Source organism: Sebastes umbrosus, chromosome 11, assembly GCF_015220745.1.
Source record: "Sebastes umbrosus isolate fSebUmb1 chromosome 11, fSebUmb1.pri, whole genome shotgun sequence".
Lineage (NCBI taxonomy): Eukaryota > Metazoa > Chordata > Actinopteri > Perciformes > Sebastidae > Sebastes > Sebastes umbrosus.
In genome coordinates this window covers 15,228,702-15,245,497 of record NC_051279.1, presented here as the reverse complement: position 1 = coordinate 15,245,497, position 16,796 = coordinate 15,228,702, and the positions used below count along the sequence as shown (strand labels likewise).

Below are 16,796 nucleotides of genomic sequence, written 5' to 3'. Positions count from 1 at the left end.
TCTGCCTCACTTCATAATTGTTGTTTCTTTTTCATGTCATTGTTGAACACCATAACGTTAGTCCTCCTTTTCCCCTCACTTAAAGATTCAACCACACAGTGCATTACAGAAAGCATACTCTTTATTCAATGCTATATATTATGCATTATTATAAACATCAAGTTACAATCAACAGAAGTTGAGGCCATGCAAAGCATAGCATGAGTCAAAAATAATAAGTACATTTTCAAACCCAACATGCAGGTCATGATTATAAACAAAAAAGTCAGTTGTTTTTAGATATGTCGGGGTTCGGGGGAAGCAAACAAAAGACTGTTGACTCACTCAAAACATAATTCATTAAGTCAACAAACAATGTCTCAGAAAAATGTCCCAACGAGGTTCTGACCTGTTAAAGCCAGTTGTTCAAAAACAAACAATTTCTTTGATAGTTCTCTGAAAACAAGCAGAAGTGCATCAGGGTTTTACTGGAAATGCTTGTAGATACAGCATTAACTCTGCTCTCCTAATATTACTGCATACAGTACATGTAAATAAATCTCTGTTATTCAATTTGTTGATTTGGGTAAATTACTTTACACAAGTAATTACTGTAGTAACCACTTGTGTTAGAAATGCCATTATATTACTTTACCATAGTCACAAATATAATATCATTAAAACATTTAAAACCAAATAATCAACATGTAAACTTGGTTACTACAGCAATTAAAGACACATTATTCAGGCTGTTCTCATACACCGCTCGTAGCTTTACCTATGAAAAGTAATGCACTGTAATTTATATATAGCCCACGAAATCAATTTGTATGTAAACCACGTAATCATGAACCAGGAAGTATAAAGAGCAACAAACGCTGTGTAGGGAGGTCGGGGTGGATGGGAGGGTAAAAAAAACGGTGTTTGTGTCCTGTGTAAAACCAGACGTCAACGTTGATTTATTTATTATGTCACTTTCGTACTAAAGTTACGCCACTTCCGGAGGTATTTGAACCCAAACCACCTAAACCGAACTAAGTGGTTTTGTTGCCTAAACTTAACCAAGTTGTTTCCTGTGAAGACGGAAGTTTATTTTGAAAAGACTGGAGCGTTAATTGACACGTGCGTCCCGTATTGCTGGACATTCGCAGGAAAACGCACAAAAAATTAGGAATAACTTTTCGTAAGATATCATATAAACTGTTGTATGAGGATACATGGCATTATTTGATATGACCACCAAAGTTTGGAAAAGGTTTTCAGATAAAGCATTAATTCAGTGACACATCTTACAGAGATTGTCTTTTTGATTGTCTCCTAACAGCAAGTTTACAAAGCATTTATACAAAGTGCTCTCATTTGCTTAGTATTGTTGTGTGTCTTTAGTTTGTAGGATAAATCAATGGTCTTTGGTGTCTGTTATGGAACTCATAAAGCATTCAGTACCTTGTCACACATGTACAGTATGTACACACTCACATTATTGTCTCTACTGTTAGACACGCACACACACACACACACACTACTGCATTGGACTGCTCTTACGGCAGAGCTGATTTGCTGAGGTCAGCGTCTGCCGGTTGCGTCTTCGTTTCCCAGTCAATAGTGTGTAGAAGAATGGATTCACACAGGAGTTTCCGTACGTCAGCCCTGTGAGGATACGATTCACTGTCACCTGTGTCCCCACCGGTACTGTCCGCAGCATGTCGGGCTGGTAGAGCGGCAGCAGCTGCCAGATCCAGAAGGGGAGGAAGCAGGCCCAGAAGGCCAGGACGATACCCAGGATGAGGAGCAGGACTTTGGGTTTGGGGGCACGGGGAGGACAAGCAGTGCTGCTCCCACTGGCCCAGGCCGGCCTGGTCTGAGACACCCAGTACAGCCGGCCTAGAGTGGCGTAAAGTGCTCCGATGGCCAGCCCAGGCCCGAGGATGCTGGTGCAAAAGAGCACGCTCATATAGGCCATGGAGCTCTGCTCGTCCCACGCCGGCACGCACAGCTGGCCCTCCTGGTTCTCCCCGTCCTCCAGGTGCAGCGTGATCATCATCGGCAGACTGAGAGCCACAGCCAGCCCCCAGGCCAGGCCTACGCGCAGCAGGCCAGAGGAGTTGGAGGAGGAGGTGTGCAGGGGATGGGCCACAGCCCGGTAGCGGTCCAGACTCATGGCGGTTAGAGTGAAGATGGAGGCGTGCATGGTGAGGAGGTCGAGGCTCAGGAGGAGACGGCAGCCCGGCTCGCCAAAGGCCCACCCGGACGCCAGACTGTCGTACACGATGAAGGGGGCGGTGAAAAGGTAGAGCAGATCAGCAAGAGCGAGGCTCAGCACCTGGAGGTGAAGAGAGGAGGAGGGGGAGGAGGAGGAGAAAGGGGAGGAGGAAGGCGAGGTGGAGTTGGCCAGGCAGGACGGTACAGGCACTCTCATTAGGCAGCAGTTTGGTCCCGCTCCACGTCTTCTCCTACTCCTCCTGCGCCTCAGGAGGAGGCCCATAGTGTACAGGTTTCCTGTGATGCCCATCAGGGAGAGGAGGGAGAGGAGGGAGCAGAAGAGAGCTGTAGACGCCAAGCTAGGTGAAGGAGAGATGGAGGGAGGGGAGGACGGAGCAGAGACGTTGGGGATAATAGGGAAGGTGTATGGGGACGGTGGTGGCAAAGAGCCTGAGAGGTCCATAATGTGAGAGTATAAAAAAGTTTTGTGATTACACAGAAATGTTAAATGGTCTGTTACAGATGCAGAGATGAAGAGGAGGGAGGAGGAAGGAGGGAGGTGGGGGTGTCAAAAGGAAAAACAAAAAGACATTTTGTTAGTTTTCATCAATACTTGACTCTTATATTCTCTGGTTTCTGGAGCTTTTATTTGTTTGACTCCAGGGTCAAAGACAACAAAGCTAAAACTGATTTGGATCTCTGAGGGTGCCACAAAGTGATTTATGTGAATCATGGCACCAGATAAAGTAAATAAAGTCATATAAACATGAAGTAGAAATGAAAATGTCAGCAAAACCAGTATGGTTTATGTTTTAGCATGAAACCTGCTCTGGTTGGCACATCCTTCACGGTTTTATAGTTTCACAGGGAGCAAGGCGAGGCGTCCATGGTTTTAGTAAAATAATTGGATTGTCAGAGTAGGAGGGCTCAGACTGAAGGCTGTAAATCTAAAAAACCTCCAAAGCCTGTTCCTTCTTAAGGTCAGCATGTTAGGACAACAATTAGGCTAATTGAGTCACAAGAAAAGTGTAAGAAACATTAAAGAGTTAAACAGACTTTTTTTTTTCGTGCAAACGAATTATAAACTGTGAAGTTTTAGTTTAGGCTTCTGGGTTCATGCTGTGCGTATTTACGCGTCGGTGGTTTGGATGTGGACCGGTGCGTGCAAATCTGTCGAGTCAGTGGATGGCGCAATGAGGCAGACTGGACTGTTTGACTTTATATAATATATTTTTAATTTTAAAGGACATTTTCGACAGTTACAGTTTGGTGCCCCAGAAGAAAAGAGGTGCTATATATTTTATGATGTCTTTTGTGATCTTTTTAGTGTCAGTCGTGAGACGAGCTTAATACTTCTCGACAAAGACTGATGCTTTTTTGGGGGGAAATGTAATCTACAGAGAGATCAAAGCAGTAGCGGGGTGCCTGTGTGACACATGGTGACCTGCAGGCTGCAGCGGGGTTAAGAGCTCCTGTTGAACTGAGGAGGAGCAGCCGAACCCCCGCGGGGCCGCTGCGCGCCTCCGCTCCACAGTCCACAGTCCACAGTCCAGAGTCCAGAGTCCATACCTTACCGGCCGGCTCCCTTTAAATAACCGCTGTGTCATAGCCTATTTATGACAGGACCTTTACATTAAGACCACCAAATTCCCTTTAAACTGTTAAATGCAAATGTGCAGTATGCATTACAATTTAATGTTTACAATATTTTTTTATTTTATTTAACCTTTATTTAACCAGGTAGTAATCATTGAGATTAAGAATCTGTTTTGCAAGAGAGACCTGGCCAAGACAGCAGCATTTAAACATACATTAAGGTTTCAGATGCCACAACATAAAACAAATACAAAATAAATACATAGCATGATATCATACAAAACACATTAAAATCAAGTGTTTGAAGCCAACGTTAAAGTGAAAATATTCAGAAACACAGACAGCTCCCGATTGACTCTGCTTCTAGTCTTTAATATATTTAATATAATATATAATATAATATATCTACATATATATATAATAAACCTACAACCCCAATGCTAAATAATTCAGCAAGCAGGCTAATTCACCATAATTTTGCACTGTTAGCAATAAATAGATAAAAATAAATGTAGGCCACTTAAAATATTTAGAGATAACATTAGTTTCATATTCAAAAAATGCAATTCCTACTGAAATGCAAATGCAAAAGAAAACCAGTTTACTACAGGCTACTGTTGCATAATGGCCTGTCTGGGCCCTTATCAGCGCTGAATAAAAACATACAGTAGGCCTATAATAGGTCGACAATCCACAGTATAGCCTACTATTTATATAGATCTAGTCGCATATAGGCTATAAACGAGAGGCAGATTATTATTTTCTAAAATATAGACCTACCTTAAAACAGTTCAATCCCAGAAGCTGTCAAAATAATACTCCATGGATTTGTTTGGTGAAAAAACTCCATTCCCATTTTGAAATATCCCTCTGAATACTTGAGATTAGGATTATTTCTCTTCAGCAGTGAGGACAATATGTGGCGATAATCTGCCTCCAAACTTCTCTGCTGCTGTGTGTCCTGCTGGCTGCAGTCTTTGATGTGTCTGAGTCAACGAGAGAGAGGAGTGTGTGTGAGAGGAGAGAGGGGTGGGATGGATGAAGAGGGGGCTTATCCTGCTGAAGACTACTGAATATTAATACGGGGGTCCTGGGAACCCCCACTTATTCATTCATGTGAAATAGAACAGCAACAGAATATATAACAATGACCTTCCTAATAATATATTTCACTCTCCAACAATTAGTAATGTAGGCAATAACAGGAAGAGTCTATTTTAGCTTATCACATGGGGGTTTGTGGTTGAAATCTACTGGTCATGAAAATATTACAGAATCAAGGAAGACAAACGTTAAAAAAACATTCACTTGATGGTAATTATACACTCTGCCCGTTTCAGTTGCTTTAAATCATGACCACCGCTCAACCCACAGCTGTGCCGAGTACAAGAATTTAAAATACAGATTCAGCTAATATTAGCGTGTGTTTTAAATTCTTAGTTTATAGCCACGATTGAAGTGATTTACAGTAGGTTTGATCACGCTTTGACGACTCTCTTAAGGGTTTCAATACCTTTGAGCCAGATATAAATCTCACAAGTGAACTCTACTGCAAATACTTTCCATGAAAGTCAAGAATCTGACCATAAATGGTATCGTAACATCATATTTTGGCAAATAATCCGGTGCTGTAAAGCTATGAATTTATTGTGATGGACTTATAAAACCTGGTTTTATTCTGTAATAGCACTGTTAATGTACTTTGATGCATACTTTATCCAACTAAAGAATGTAATGAAGAAGATGCATAAACTATAAAATACATAATTAAATGTGTATTTATGACTGACCTCTATATTTTAGTCACTCAGCAATAAAGAAAACCTTGTTGTTACGATGCCACTTAAAACAAAATGATGCATTTATGGTCCACACATAAAAGCATGACTGTACCATGACCCTTAATAATTGTACATAAGTGGATACAGAGGCATTACAGAGGTTAAAACCTGGATGGTCCCAGCAGTTAAAGCTACAGTGGGTAGAAATGGAGCAAATATGATTTAAAAAAAGTTGTTTTTATAAAACAGTATATCCTGACAGTAGTGCATGAGACAGGTAATCTGAAAAAAATCATGTGCCTCTGTGTCCTCCAGTGCTCCTAATGGCATCTGCAAGATTTCAAAGACCGGAGGAAAACAACCAATCACAGCCGATCTGGAGTCTGCCGCCTCTGAGCAGCTATCAATCACTCGCAAACTCCGATCAAACGGTCAAACTAGGCAGCGCTGATCAAATATGAATCAATATTCTTTTACTGTAATGCCTATTTCTCTCCTCAAATGTTTTCAGAAACATCTTGTAGTGTACTGTTTAGCTGTAAAATTAGAAACTTTGTCACCTGGTAGCCATGTTGAGATCAGTTGAGGAAATACCAAGCACCGCCTACCAGCCGGCGCACAGCCAATAGGAACGCTCTCTCTCTGAAATGACCTGTGATTGGCCAAAGTCTCCCGTCACAGGCTAGATTGTTTAAAGCCTGAAAACAGAGCCATGAGGAGGTGGAGAAGTCTCAGAATCTCTCAGAGCACTTGAATTACAATATGCTGAAAGGTTATTATGGAGTTTTTGCTCACTGGTGCTAAAAACGTTCTGCCTACTGCAGGTTTAAGGAATGATAAGTGATTTGTGGTTCCCTTTTGGACTCTAAAGTGTTTTTATTTAATCTACTTCTTCAGTTTTTAATAACACAGATAATAAGATATAGGGACGGTATATATTGGATTAGTGGTTAAAGAAACCGTTTCTGCAACCCAAAGGTCACGGGGTTACTCTCTATAACAGAAACGGGTCAATCAAAGGCCATGTCAAATAGTCTTGGACACGACCCTGTCTGTCATTAGATCTTGTTTTCAGCTTGATACCTGAAAAATGTAAACATATAATATGAAACTGCTTCCCGTAAGATTGAATTAGACTGTGCAGAGTTTAGACTCTCTGTGGGAAGGGCAGAGAGGACAACGTACCGAGCCAGCGTATCATCGGTATTTTGCTGTCATTTCATGACGCACTGCAATAACTAATGCACTTCAACTCTGACCCAATGTCAATACCACATCAGCTCATGTTCAAACACAAGGCGCCTCACACCCCCACAGGGGATTTATACAATGATTTGGTGTTTAAATTATAGAGGAAATTAATTATCCAGTGTACTTGCCTGTATCAACATTTTTCCATGTCAGAGAAAAGTTGAACTGGTGGATCTAATAAGTGGCCTGACCTTAAGCTGTGACAACACACCACAGAATAAACGGGTCTTTCGGCAGTTATCAGAAGCGACTTACAGCTGCCTGTTATCCACTGAGTTGTTTTTGGCCCGGGCCGTCGTTGGACCCACAGCTGTGGTTTGCCAGCTTCAAGAGGCTGAATGACTTGGAAATGATTTAGTTGTGACTAACCAGTAAAATGTGAAGACTGTACGCCTCATGTTGGTGGCGGGGAGTCCACCAGGTTGGCTGCTGCATACATGTGCTGGCGTACATAAGATGGACAGAGACAGGCTGTAAAGATGAGAGAGGGACAGGGTGGAAGGGGGGGGGGGACATACCTATCCCTACGGGGTGTGAGGAATTTGAACAAATACCTGGCACAGGCATGCCAAAATAGGAAGGGAGGGGGACCATGGAGGCATGAGAAGCCCCAGCTCTCTCATACAAGGACACGGACAGGTATAACAATTTATAAGATGGAAATGGAGACGGTGGATTGAGTGCCAAGATGGCAAAAAAGATTTAATGAAGTGATATCAGGTGCTCTGCGGGTCTCAGATTTACATAGAAGTGGAAAAAAGGAGCAAGGAACATTATGACATTTGGGAACGGATATTGCTTAACTTTAACGTGGAAAAAAAGGAGTGGAGGGAAAGGAGACTGAGAGAGTCAGAGTCTGTTTATTTGTCTTTGTCAAAACACATCAATCTCAGTCTGTGCAGACACGTTATATAATTTGTAATTACATTTACCTGAGCTATGGGCTTTGTTTTGGTACCTTGACCTGCAGTGCGTGTTTCCCCTTTTAATTAACCTGCATCCACCTTCAGTATGCAAATATAGACGGTGTGAAGATGAATATAAATGAAGCTTTTAATATGAGGACTGGCTCGGTGATCATACCTGTTTACAGAGGGATCGGCTATATTTCATAATTGTTAAACTGTAATGCTGCAACTAACGATTATTTTCATTGTCGATTAATCTGTTGATTATTTTCTTGATTAATCGATTAATTGTTTGGTCTATAAAATCAGAGAAAATGGTGAAAAATGTTGATCAATATTTCCCAAAGCCCAAGATGACGTCCTCAAATGTCTTGTTTTGTCCACAACTCATAAAGGAGTAAAGAAACCAGAAAATATTCACATTTAAGAAGCTGGAAACAGAGAATTTTGATTTTTTTTTTCTTAAAAAAAAATCTCAAAGCGATTAATTGATTATCAAAATAGTTGGCGATTAATTTAAAATTAATTTTAATTTAACTAATTGCCATTTTAAGATTATTAATATATTTTATTATTTTTTTGTTTATATTTCAGGTTGTTAAATAATTATTTTTCGGCAATAGTCTGTCTTCAACTGCAGTACAATTTATTTTGTCTGTCAAGTCATTTTTCAAATCTGACTATATAACTGACTGAATGCTACTTTGGTCAAATACAGGAATAACTATTAATATCCGTTTGCTAAGATATTATCTGCCCCATCGGGTGGTATGTATTTGTGTGGCCATATTTACATTATATAGAGTCTGCCACTGTTATTCCCATTATCAATGGATCTTATGATTATTTTCTTTATTTATCATTTAGTCTATAAAATGTAAGCAAATAGTAAAAAAAACATCCATTCACAAAGTGAAATCTTTAAATTCCTTATTTAGTCCAACCAAAAGTCTAAAACCCCCAAAATATTCAGTTTATTTTGACAAAACACAAAGAACTGACGCATTTGGTAAACTATATGAGGAAATGTTTTGCATTTCTGATTGGAAAAGTACTTAATCAGTTATTAAATTTGTTGCCGATTATTTTTCTGTTGATCAATGAATCGATTCAGCTCAGTCGTACACATAGCAGCAGCTTCAGTATCACGGTAGAAACCTGTTTCAGAACTTGTCAGTGAATGGATTACGTTGGAGTAACTGATGTATTTCATTATACTAATTGTGTGCTTGTCACATAGAAACACATATTATATTCTGAGGTTTCAGGATATCATGAGGCCGAAGTGTCCCTGAGGTGTCTTTGTGCTACTGGGAGTTCACAAGAGGTTGAGCATGTAAAAACAAAATGGAGCTTGAGATCACACTCGCACTCCCTTGAAAAACAGTCTTTGTTATTCTGTGTATCTTCATGTATTTATGCAGCCCACCCAAATGAAGGGGCCGTAACATGTCCAATCAGTGGGTAGTCCCAGTTTGACAAACGTCCCGTAAACACGTAGACATTAACAGCTCCCTAACCTTCTCCTGGCCGTCCTTGCTTTCTTCATTCATTTCATTAATTAGCTTACCCATTTCGTCCTCAGTGCCGTTGTCTTGATTAAATGGGCGGACATTTTCTTGTTTGTGACAAATGGTCGTTGGAACAGGCTGATTCGCAACTTGTGATGAGTTATTGATCCCCCCCCCCCCTCCACCCTCCAAGCCTAGAGTCTGTGAGATACAGCCTGAGATTTACCTCAAGTCATTCCTTCTGTCCTTTTTTTATACACATTTAGGGGGATCTATTGGCAGAAATGGAATATAATATTAATAAGTATGTTTTCTTTAGTGTATAATCACCTGAAAATAACAATTGTTGTGTTTTCGTTAGCTTAGAATGAGCCGTTTATATAGGGAGCAGGTCCTCTTCAAGGAGTCTGCCATGTTTCTACAGTAGCCCAGAATGGACCAACCAAACCCTGTTAACTTTTCCTGCCCGGGCCGGAGTCGATAACATATATATCTAGGTTTTAGTGAGCGCTTTGTCTGAAGTGTGGAGGATCTCTCTTCTGTGTTGGCCCTGAAGTAAGTGTGCAGAGGGCAGACACACCACACATTGAACCAATATGCGCTTACCCCTGAAATCACAGAGCATTAGATTTCGACCTGGTGTGACCATGACAAAATCTGGAAGCAGTTACAGGACACTGAGTCTGACTTTGCTGCTCCATCTGCAGAAATCAGATCAGCCTTTCACAGGAAACACATGGAGCGTTATCAGTGCAGCCAGCAGGGAGATGGACCTTTGCTTTCCAAGCAGAATAGTTTAGTAATGCCCTTCCCATGGTTTATTATGAATAGGTGTAAAAACTAAACAATGAAATAGACTGTTACATCATAGAAAACTCTCATTAATACTAAAGTCCACATGTTGCATGCTCCAGGTTCACCAATAACTTGTTACTTTAAAAGGAATTTCTATAAAACCAAAAGAGAAAGCAGGTCTTGTCATCTCTGTTTAGCATCTTTCAGGTCGTAACAACACCCTAAGGTGTGAAGCCGAACCTCTTTAGTGTCTGCACAGCTGCTGATTTTAAATCCTGGTTTGTAATTAGACCCTCAAAAACCAGGTGTATAGCCTCTGGTCAACCTGCAGTCTGATCAGCTAATCACCAGTTTACAATGAAAACTTTCAAGTGCTTCACTGAGGATCTTTAACTGCAGGCTCACCAGTGGACGCCAAAAATAGTTTCAATCTGCCCACTGGTGGCGTAGGATCAGTATTGCATCCCCACATCCAATAATAATAATGGACGGACTAATTATGCAAGGCTTCAGCGAGGGCACACACAGGCCTCCTCACTCTGCCACCGTGCTGCACATATTCCCTCTAAATTATAAAATCATATCAAGTTTCCAAATTACTCATGATTCATTGTGAATGCCACTCTGTGAAAGTAGCCCATGATTGAAGCTAAATCGTGGAAATGTCGGCTCACTGTTGAGCAGTTAGAAACGAGCGCCGCTGGTGGTTTTATGCTTCATTACATGTCAAACAAGTAAAAAGGAAAGTTTCGTCCCAGATGAACATATTTCTCACTGTTTATTTTAGGCTGTTCCTGGCTGCAGCAGTTTACCACAATCAAATCAAGTTAAACATTATTTACATGGCACGAGGAAGTCCAGTCACAGTAAACACTGATGACCACATTTTAAATGCATTTTTATTGGAGAATATATAGGAGAGAGATGAGACGAGAGAGATGGTAATGATGTGAACTTTGGCAATAAAGTAACTTTGATATTCATGCCAATACATCATAATATTTGAATTTGAGATGGAGAGGAACATGCAACAAAGGCCCCCGAGTGCATTTGAATCAGGGACATTGTAGTTCACGGTAGGGGGGAATAATCAATACAGCGTAGTATTATGATATCTTGCAAAGCAAAATTGTATCGATCAACATATTCTCATGCTGATATCTTACAAAAAAGTTATTCCTCCTTTTTCGTTTGTTTTCCTACAAATGTCCAGCAACATATGTCCATTTCCGCTCGCTACATGCCTAGTATTTTCAAAATAAACTTCTGTCTTCACAGGAAACAACTTCCTTAGGTGAAGGCAATAAAACTACTTAGTTAGGCGTAGGAAAAGATCGTGGTTTGGCTTAAAATAACTCTGGAAGTGGCGTTACTTAAGTACATAAGTTACGTGACAAATAAATCAACGCTGACTTCTGGTTTCACACGGTGGAAACATGGCTTGTCGGGAAGAACGTTAAATAACACTCCAAAGTTAGGCTAAATTTTGGCAAGGAGAAACTGGCATGGCCTTTTTCAAAGGGCTTCCTTGACCTCTGACCTCAAGATATGTGAATGAAAACTCTGAGATGAACAGAGTTAAAACGGTATCATACTAGACAAAAGAGATGTTGATGAACTGCATAATTGGCATTTGAAAAAAGGTAATAAATTGCAATATATCTTATTCCAGTATATTTATCGCAATAGTCAGCATATCGCAACATTTTTAAAATCGCAATAAGATCGTATTGTGACTTAAGTAGCACGATAATATCGTATGGTGGGGCCTCTGGTGATTCCTATCCGTAGTTCATGGTCAGCGCCTTGAACCCCCAGGCCACCAGGGAAACCCCAGTAACTGTTTTTTCTTTTTAAACGTAAAATTCAGGTTTCGTACTTTCCTACCATGTTTGAACTTGCTGATTCTCTGCGACAGGAGACAAGAAACAGGAGAGCATTTGCAGATATAGTCGCATGGCTGTTGTATCAGATCAAACATTGATCACGTAAATTCTCTCCTCTACTAAATGTAATCTTTATCAATAACATTCTGCTGGTTCTCTCTACACCTCATGTCGGTCTGATCATTCAGAAACATCTGACATCATCACGCCTCCCCACGTCACTTTCTCTCTCCGTCCCTCCTCCCGGACAGTTTTCCATTGGGTCAATTACAATTAATGTTTTGACACAAACACTTATGCAATTTAAAACAACAAAGCGTGCAGATTTAGATCATCCACTACATTGATTTGTGCACGGTGACCGTTTCATTTTCATATGCAGTAAATGCACAGGGATGTTTACATGTTTATGTTGCTAGATGCAGCTGGATGTTGTGGCTGCTGCATTACGTCGGTCATCTTCAATCTGATCTTTATTCCCATAGAATGACAGAGCTCATGACATCATAGGTCACTTCTTGGGTGCCTTGACTGAGATTAAATCAGATTAAGTATTAGTAAACACACACTGACGCTCTGTCTGTCTCTCTCTCTCACACACACACACACACACACACACACACACACACACACAACTCAGTAATCTGTCTACATGGTCAGTGGTTACTCTGTCTCTCTCAATCTTTCTATCTTTCTGTCTGTCTGGTCTTCAAATTTACATTCAAATTCAAATTAGCTTTATTGGCCAAACCATGTTGTATAAGGCTCACAATGTCTCTCTCTGACACACACACACACACACGCACACACACACACACACACACACTCACGCACTGACACTCACACACTCTCACACACACACAATGTTTTTGGCATCATTGGGCAAAAATTCCATAATAACCGTTCAGCATATTGTAAATCAAGTGCTCTGAGAGATAACTACACTTCTGCACCTCCTCATGGCTCCAGCTCGGCTCTGATTGGTTGTTATCCTGTGGTCTGTGAAATCTTGCAGATGCCATTAGGAGCACCAGAGGACACACAGGCACATGATATTTTTCAGACTACCTGTCTCATGCACTACTGTCAGGATGTAGTGATGGTTTTATAAAAACATTTTTTTTTTTTTTAAATCATATTTGCTCCATTTCTACCCACTGTATCTTTTTAACTGCTGGGACCATCCAGCTTTTAACCTCTGTAATGCCTCTGTATCCACTTATGTACAATTATTAAGGGTCATGGTACAGTCATGTTTTTATGTGTGGACCATAAATGCATCATTTTGTTTTTAGTGGCATCATAACAACAAGGTTTTCTTTATTGCTGAGAGACTAAAATATAGAGGTCAGTCATAAATAGACATTTAATTATGTATTTTATAGTTTATACATCTTCTTCATTACATTCTTTAGTTGGATAAAGTTTCCTCCAGTCTGTGAAATCTTGCAGATGCCGTTAAGAGCATCGGAGGACACAGAGGCACATGATTTTTTCAGACTATCTGTCTCATGCACTACTGTCATGATATAGTGACTGTTTTATAAAAAAAACATTTTTAAAATCATATTTGCTCCATTTCTACCCACTGCTGCTCTAATAACGGGTTTAAAAAGAAGGTGTTTTTATTAGCCCACAAATAGGCTATATAAAGCGAAAGTAGCCTTGAGGCATTTATGCTATAATCAATAACAATTTAGAGATATAAAATAATTATTTTTTATCTTATTTTTAAATTTAAAAAAAATACTACCATTCGTGGAACAAGTTTGATGAGTTTTACTTGAAATAAATGTTTTTTTCAATAAAGTTAATGAATAATCGTGGATCAATAATCCGTGTGTATGACACATCTAAACAGTCATTTAACCTTGATGAATGGGACAGGATGTTGTGACAAGGTCACTCTGTGAGTCCAGAGGGGCGCGTGTCTTTGATTGGGGACAGACAGCATCGCAACGTGAGCGCGCTCATCCACCACCTGAGGGCTCGCGGACGTCCACAGGACCGCCAGACAGGACAGCTGAGCTCGCGCACGGTTTCTAATCAGTGTTTATTAAATTAAAGAAGGACTGAAAGCAAACTAACGTCGTCACGTCGCGCTGCATTAACGGGAGAGAGAAATGCAAACAGCCCGGTAAGTGCTGACTTGATTTAACTGCGCAAGAAGTTGTCAAAGCTTCACTTTGGGTTGGAAAAATATTTGTATGTATTGTATCCATGTTATACGAGAGTTGCATTGTTTGGAAGCAACCTGTGAAGTGGAATTTAAAAGCATGAACTCGTAGCTTACATTTTACTCTGAAAAGCATCAGACAGAGCTGAAACATGCATGTGTTTATCACATTATATTAGTGACACTGTTGTAATCCCTACTGTCACTTCTGAATGTTGGTTTGTGGAGTTGCTGTTAACCACAAATGGGACTTGAGAATAAGATATGATTCTTTACATAAACAGGATTAATACTCCTTAAACCAAAAGCATACTCAAGCTGTTTTTTCCCACTATTTTACTTTTAGACATTTGAAGTATTGCATTAACTTGTGTTGTGCTGTGCAGGACTTGGAGAGTACTGAGCAGATGAGGTGGCCCTGGTGTGCCCTGATGATTTAGACTTTAATCCTTTTTGGGGTTTTGGGAGTTGTGTGAACTGATTGAAAACAACTGTATTTTGAAATAGGTTTATAATGATGTCATGCTTCTGAAAAACAGAGACACACCGCTTCAAAAAACACACATGCACACTACGTATTGTGATTTCTTTTTTTTTTTATGATATGTTTATTGGGTTTTCTTATTTTCACAAACACAACAATAAGAATAAGAATAAAAAAAAAAACACTGGTACAGCTCAGATTAAAAAATATATATAGGAGGTCATAGGAAATAGTCCATAGTGCAGGAAAGTCACAGGATATATGAGTTCATGTTCAGGAGACTCCTTTCCTTAAGAGATGGATTGTGATTTTGAAAGGATGCTCTTTAGCAGTTTCTTTGCAAAATGTGCAAAAAGTGGCAAGACCTTGCTGAGGGTTTTTCAGAGAGGCACATGGGGGTACAGATGATGGACAAAAGTACAGGATTATAATATGACAGCAGTTTCTCCTCCAGCTGATTCTCTTTTAAAATGTGCTCCATTTTGTATAAGACTTGATTTGTAAATCAAGCCTCATTCAACCCATCAGGCTGTCTTTATTAATATTGATGGTTTTGAGGTAACTCAAATTCAAAATATTTTATTTGACCAGGACAGTTGTCAAGTAAATATTATTGTTAATGATATGGAAGGGTACTCCACCAATTAAAAGCTGCACTTCCATAAAGTTAGGGGACATGAGAGTGATAGATAAAAAAAAAAAAAAAAACATGGTCAAAATCAATGATGCAGTGGTCAAGATATCTTGCTTTTAGTCCCTATTGTGGGTCAAGCTCCAAAATTCCTGGATCTTACAACTCAATAGCATATTTTGCTAGACCCTCCCTGCTTGGTAAACGCCCACGTCAGTCAAACCTCAAGCCCCATTTAATTTGTAGTCTCTTGGATTTTTTTTAAATTCCAGAAATATATTAAAACCTATCATAAATACATTAAAAGAGCTGTTTTTTTCTTTTCCCAGTCAAGTCAGGATTTTCAAAAGAGTATAGATAAATAATATGACAGCATGTTATGATATGTCCCTAGTGTGATACAATATTGATATATTGCATTTTGACTGCAGCGAGGTTGTGTCCTTTTACTCCAGACATTTTAACTGCTCCGATTGCTGCATTTGGCATTTTTCTACGCGTGTAGTAATGTCTACCTGTGCAGACAGTGAAGTCACTCTCCCTCTGTGTGTGTTGTAATCAGAGCTTCTCCTCGCTTTGTTGACATGGTCGGGCCGGCTGTGCATGCTTTTCATGCATGTTTATGCATGTGAGCGTGCTAGCTCACGGCCGCCGCTCTGCACTGCTCTCATACGGCGGTTACAGCTGATAACGCCGTCCCGACTGACGGTGTAGCTCCCACCCTCCGGTTCCCCCTCAGGTTAACGCTGTTATCTCTGTCAGCACCGTTAGCTGCAAGTCGTGGCTCGCTGTCGCCATGTTGAGAGTCGTTGAGAGACAATAGAAATGCTCTACAAACTCTACTAAAGCCCCATCTTTCCACTTCTAAAAGGGTGTGAAATGCATTTGCAGAATATTTTAGACATACATACATTTTAGAAATTGATAACACCGTAGGAACTAGACATTGTGGGAAGCCTTGCCATGTTTTGTGTGTGAGACAGAAGCCTCATAGTGTGCCCTGTAATTTACATCCCTTGTTGTGCTGCATTTCAAACGGAAAAATCTGCAAATAGCAGATCACTCCGTTGTGATATTCAGAGGCAGATTGGATGAAAGCAGCTGATGCAGTCATGATATGCTGTGGACTTGTTGTGCAGTGATGTGACGAGATCTCTGGGGACTGGTGAGCTGGCAGTAGCAGGGTGCACCATGAAAATTGGATTTTTACTAGAAAAACAGAATTTATTGTAATGCAGTCTAGCACAACCATTGTAGTTAAGTAATAAATACTTTGAGAAAGTTCAAATTTGTCTTTCTTGTTGATGCAAAGTCAGAGTGATGTTGATGGGCTCTGTGGTAATGCATTATATCAAAACTGACTTTCTAAATAAGTAAAAGGTGTTTCTATATGATGATAATTAGGCACAAAGCCTCCATGACAGTGCATTTATTTACTGAGTGGAGATGGTGTAACTGAATGGGAATGTTTCTAAAAATAAATAGGAGAAAGCTGTAATAAAGTTGTGTCTAATTTAAATAGTCTAATTAGTCTTGGTTGCGTACGTCTCAGTGTTCTGAGTATTTTCTTAATTAGAAAAGAGTTATGCAGAGTTT

At 40.0% G+C, this 16,796-nt stretch overlaps 2 protein-coding genes across 5 annotated transcripts in view; one reads left to right on the top strand and one right to left on the bottom strand.

The window, feature by feature from the left end:
- Positions 1 to 16,796, top strand: part of kcnj14 (potassium inwardly rectifying channel subfamily J member 14) — a 40,262-nt gene that overhangs the window by 8,773 nt on the left and 14,693 nt on the right. The window contains exon 1 of one of the 4 annotated variants that reach the window (XM_037785918.1): positions 13,914 to 14,046. The exons of the other annotated variants lie outside the window; for them this stretch is intronic. The gene's annotated coding sequence lies outside the window, so the exon portion shown is untranslated. Of the gene's footprint in view, positions 1 to 13,913; positions 14,047 to 16,796 lie in introns of those variants that run through there. 4 annotated transcript variants of the gene reach the window in all.
- On the bottom strand, positions 1,120 to 4,750 carry LOC119497663 (urotensin-2 receptor). The gene is made up of 2 exons (XM_037785923.1): positions 4,558 to 4,750; positions 1,120 to 2,694 (listed from the first exon to the last, which is right to left on the bottom strand). The coding sequence occupies exon 2, from the start codon at positions 2,642 to 2,644 to the stop codon at positions 1,502 to 1,504; it is 1,143 nt and encodes a 380-aa protein (XP_037641851.1). The 5' UTR covers positions 2,645 to 2,694; positions 4,558 to 4,750; the 3' UTR covers positions 1,120 to 1,501.

Excerpts from the sequence above, each read along its gene's own strand:
- LOC119497663 (XM_037785923.1), bottom strand. The coding sequence starts at position 2,644 with ATGGACCTCTCAGGCTCTTTGCCACCACCGTCCCCATACACCTTCCCT.